This window comes from Protobothrops mucrosquamatus, unplaced genomic scaffold (assembly GCF_001527695.2).
Source record: "Protobothrops mucrosquamatus isolate PMUCROS unplaced genomic scaffold, P.Mucros_1.0 scaffold1985, whole genome shotgun sequence".
Classification (NCBI taxonomy): Eukaryota; Metazoa; Chordata; class Lepidosauria; order Squamata; family Viperidae; genus Protobothrops; species Protobothrops mucrosquamatus.
Window position 1 is genome coordinate 66,843 of NW_015388101.1, and position 5,020 is coordinate 71,862.

The window sequence follows — 5,020 nt, forward strand, 5'->3', positions numbered from 1 at the left end:
TTGTTGTTGTTGTTGTTGTTGTTGTTATTCAAGAACTATGTGTATTAGAAAATTGTCAGCACTGGGAATAAAATAAGATAGAAAGGAGGGGCTGCAGGGGGCCCTGAGAGGCCTTCTAACCCATCCCCACACCCTATGCAGGAATCCACCAGTCCTTACCTTATGAGTGCAAGGGAGACCACAATTTCCATTGCTAAGCAAGGCAATTGCCAGTGAGTCACACTGGGTTCTGTGATCTTGTTGTGTCTGGGTGGTTAAATGGATCACTCGACTCCTTAAGTATATTATGCGATCTCTGATCGAACAAACACAACTTCCCTCTTCACTTTGTTGAATCCAAACCGGCTGTGAAGGTTGCAAAGGACAATCACCTGACCTTGGGAGGTGCCAATCATCCTATCATACCTGTAGCCGAGAGCTTGAATTTTTGATCAGGTGACTGTGGGGACTGCTGCAACAATCCTAAATGCAAGGACTTATTGTAAGTCCCTTTTTCAGCCCTGTTGTAAACCTCGAGTAGCTGCTAAATTAAGGGTTGCAAGTTGAGAACCGTGGCATCTCTCTGAAGAGTCCCAAAGGTGCATTATCCAAAAGGCAACTGGACTTTCTTGGTTTTTATTTTTCCTTGGAAATGTTTTAATTTATTTATTATTTTATTTATTTTCTCTTTTTCTCTTCTTTTATTATTTTAGTTATTATTTTGTTCACTTTTTATTTCATTATTGTATTTACTTTTTCTTACTTTTACTTTATTTATTTTAATCTTGTTTTTATTTTATTATTTTATTTACTTTTTCTTAGTTTTATTTTATTTTCCAGGTTTTATTTTATTGATTTATTTTTCACTTTGTTTATTTTCATTTTTTTTATTTTGTTTCTTTACTTTATTTTGTTTCATTGTATTTTTCATTTTACCATTTTACTTTGCCTTGTTTGTTTATTATTTATTTTACTTTTATTTATTTAGTTAGTTTAATTCTATCTATCTATTATTTCATTTCATTTTATTTATATCCCACCTGAATTCGGAAGCTGAAAGGCATCTTTTCCTCTCAGTTAGCCAGGAAATCCGCCCTTTCCCCCTCGTCAAACTTCCCAAGCCTCTCTTGGTCTGCCCACCACCCAAGAAACCAAGCCAGGGAACTGCCCCCCCTCCTGCATGCCTGGGGCCCCCACCCACCTTTCAGCTCCAGCAGCTGGTCGTGGTATTTCTTGCGAAGCTGCACCTCCCGCTGGTAGCGCTCCTGCAGACAGCGGCTGCTCTGCGCCACTTCCCTGATCACCGAAAACATCTGGAGGGGAGGGGGAAGAGTGAGGGGGGAGAACAGCCCCCCCCAGAAGCCCCCAACCTGCGGGGAGCCCCCTCCTAAGCATGCCCTGAGGCCCTTCCTGACGTTATATGAGGCTCTGTTGAGACCAGCTGCCAAAGGGAGGCATCCCCCGGCACGGGGGTCTCCAACCTTGGCCACTTTTAAGACCACTGGACTTCAACTCCCAGAATCCCCCAGGCAGCCTCACCTGCACCTTGGCTTCCTCGATGGCAGCTTTGTAACACTGGGCAAAACTCCCCACTTCTCCCCGAAAGCTCCGGAAATCCAACCGCAGCCCCTGGAGGAAGGGGCGGAGGGTGTGCAGATGCTGCTTCATTCCTGGAAGGTTGGGGGGGGGACAAAATGGGGGGAGGGGGAGAAGAGGCCAGATTGAGCCGCCAGCCTGCCGTTGCTCCAAGGAGGAAATTGGTTCCTCGCAAGATGCTCGCAAGAGCCCTCCTTTCCTGGGGGGGGGAGGAATCTACCCTCCCTGTGGCCTGATGCACCCCCCGACTTCCTCCACCTAGTACCTGCCAGCTGCTGGCACAGGGGCCGGGCACGCTCCTCGGACCCCCGGCAAGCCTCCTGCACCGCCTCCTCCTTCTGCTCCTCCAGCCGATGGATCTCCTGCAGCAGCTCCTGGCGCAGCCCCGTGACCTCCTTCTCGTAGGCAGAGATCTGTCAGGGAGAGAGGGCCCTTTAGGAGGGGCAGGGGGCCTCTGCCAGGGGCCACCCTCTGCCTTTAAGATGGCTGGTGAAGCCCCTCCCTCAAGTTCTTCCTTCTAAATCAGGGGTCCCCAACCTTGGCAACTTTTACACCTTCTGGATTTCAGCTGAATTCTGGGAGTTGGAAGTGCACAAGTCTTAAAGTCGCCAAGGTTGGGGACTGTTCTGGATCAGCCAGTTAGATGGGTCTGTATGTTAGAATGTTTGACACCATGTTTTGCCTATCTTAGTCACTAGTTAGTTAGCAATGAGAATTGCATGCCTCAATGCTACGTTTTTTGCCTATTTCAGGTAGATAGTAGTGGAAATTATTATTTCCAAGCGGGGAGTGTTCTGGATCAGCCAGTTAGATGGGTCTGTATGTTAGAATGTTTGGCATTTATAAGGTTAAGCGCTGTCTCCTTAAGAGATGGCTTCTGGGTAATGTAGTTTAGCTATTCAGTAAATCCCATGTTAACAGGTCAGTAGGAGGGGCTACTAAGTTCATCACAGGATCAGGATATGTGAAGGAATTATTGATGTTTTACTGTTCTGAAACCTGAATCAAGATGCTTTTGTAATTCAAGCACAGACAGATGACTCAATAAAGATGATTGTAAAGCAGACATTTATTCAGGAATACTGCTGAACTCAATGTTTCTTGTAGTTTCTTCTGGATATTGCATATCTGTTCATCTTTATAGGTAAAAAATCAATAATTCCTTCACATCAACTTCTAACGTGGGTTAAGATCGTGTGTGTCTTCCGGTGAACTCATGCTTATCTCAGACAAAGACATTCCAAACTGGTACGTAGTCAGGATATCCTGTGATGAAGTTAGTAGCCCCTCCTACTGACCTGTTAACATGGGATTTACTGAATAGCTAAACTACATTACCCATAAGCCATCTCTTAAGGAGACAGCGCCTAACCTTATAAATGCCAAACATTCTAATATACAGACCCATCTAACTGGCTGATCCAGAACAGGGACCCTTGCTCTAAAACAGGGGTCCCCAACCTGTGGGCCACAGCCCACTAGCGAGCCGCGAGGGGTTTGCAACCGGGCTGCAGAAATGTCTGGCGAGTGCGCAACAGCCTTCCTCGCTTGTGCTAGCAGCGGACGAGTGGGTGCGCTCCGTTTGTGTGAGCGGCTGGCGTGTGTTACACACCACGCTAGGAAACAGAGCTGCATGTGCGCTTGCCGGCAACTCGCGCAGGACCCTCACCCCTCTTCCCCTGCTCCCCTCGGTCCACAAAGCCAGAAAGGTTGGGGAACCCCAAATTCTGTAGCTAAGTTAGACGGTTGCTAAGTGAGTCTTGCCCCATTCTACGACCTTCCTGCCGTTGTTAAGCTAATCACAAGGTCCTTAAATGAATCTGCCTTCCCCATTGACTGTGCTTGTCAGAAAGTTGCAAAAGGGGATGACGTGACTCCTGGGGACGCTGCAACAGTCATAAGTACATGCCAGTTGCTGAGTGTCTGAATTTTGATCACGTGACCCTGGGGATTCTGCAGTGGTCGTAAGTGTGAAACACGGTCATGAGTCGCTTTTCTCAGTGCTGTTGTAACTTCAAATGACATGGGTGGTTGTAAGTCAAGGGCTACTTGTAGTGACCCCACAGCACACACACACACACACATACCGGGAACAGGCCGTCCCCTTTGTATTTGAGCCTGTCCAGGGAAGGAGAGGCCGCCAGCTGCCCTTTCCTTTAGGGAGGGCCCTGCAGATGTCGAGGTAAGCCCCTCCCCTGGGGCAGAGCATCGCCCGAGACCCCCAGCTTACCTTGTGCCGGAGGGCAGCGGCTGCCCCCTCCGAACTCTGCAGCTGCTCTGCCAGCTGTTGGCACCGCTGGGCCTGGGAGGACAGCTGCTGCATCAGGAGCCGGTTCTGCTCCTCCGCCTGGGCCAAAGCCTGCAGCTCCTGCGGGGGGTCCGCCGGCAGTCCCTTGGCCGGGCCCTGGGGGGGGAAGGTTGGCACAGCGCATAAGAAGGGGATCGATGACCCTCAGACCCCCTCAGCACCTGCAAGGGACAGCCCCTCCCCTCAGCTGCCACCCACCCAACACGTCAGATTGGGGGCTCCAGACTTCCCCACTGGCACGTCTCTGCCGTTTTTCAGTGGGGAGGGCTTTCCACTCAGGATTCCCTGGAGCTCCCTCCCCCAGCCAGCTCTGGGCCTGCTCAGCTTTCCTGTGATTAACCAGGGGGTGGCTGAGTGGGTTGGTTATCTATCTATCTATCCATCTATCATCCATTCATCTCTGTCTGTCTGTCTGTCCGTCCGTCCACCTACCTACCTACCTCTATCATCTATGGTATCTATCTATCCATTTATCATCTCTCTATATCATCTGTCTGTCTGTCTGTCTGTCTGTCTGTTGTCTGTCTATCTATCTATCTATCTATCTATCTATCTATCTATCTATCTATCTATCTATCTATCTATCTATCTATCTATCTATCTATTTTTCAAAATTTGGATTGCTAACAAAAAATTAAGGGAGTACTGGGATAGCTATTTCAAACTTTATTTAGTTTTCATCAGCCAGACATAACCTTCTGAGATTCGAACCTGGGCTGTCTGCATGTTAAGCAGACAGCCCATATTTGGGCCGACAGGGTGCATCAAAGTAAAAAAGCATCTATCTATCTATCTATCTATCTATCTATCTATCTATCTATCTATCTATCTATCTATCTATCTATCTATCTATCTACGGTATCTATCTGTCATCTATCTATCCATCTATCATCTGCCTGCCTGCCTGCCTGCCTGCCTGCCTGCCTGCCTGCCTGCCTGCCTGCCTGTCTGTTGTCTGTCTGTCTGTCTGTCTGTCTATCTACGGTATCTATCTGTCATCTATCTATCCATCTATCATCTATCATCTGTCTGTCTGTCTGTCTGTCTGTCTGTCTGTCTGTCTGTCTATCTATCTATCTATCTATCTATCTATCTATCTATCTATCTATCTATCTATCTATCTATCTATCTATCTAT

At 47.9% G+C, this 5,020-nt stretch overlaps 1 protein-coding gene across 1 annotated transcript in view; it reads right to left on the reverse strand.

The window, feature by feature from the left end:
- The window catches only part of LOC114923123 (kinesin-like protein KIFC3), a 27,103-nt gene that overhangs the window by 13,838 nt on the left and 8,245 nt on the right, over positions 1-5,020 (reverse strand). The window contains exons 8-11 of the mRNA XM_029285641.1: positions 3,806-3,979; positions 1,841-1,988; positions 1,519-1,649; positions 1,181-1,292 (exon numbers count right to left, since the gene is read on the reverse strand). Coding sequence (XP_029141474.1) covers positions 1,181-1,292; positions 1,519-1,649; positions 1,841-1,988; positions 3,806-3,979 — 565 coding nt within the window. The remainder of the gene's footprint in view (positions 1-1,180; positions 1,293-1,518; positions 1,650-1,840; positions 1,989-3,805; positions 3,980-5,020) is intronic.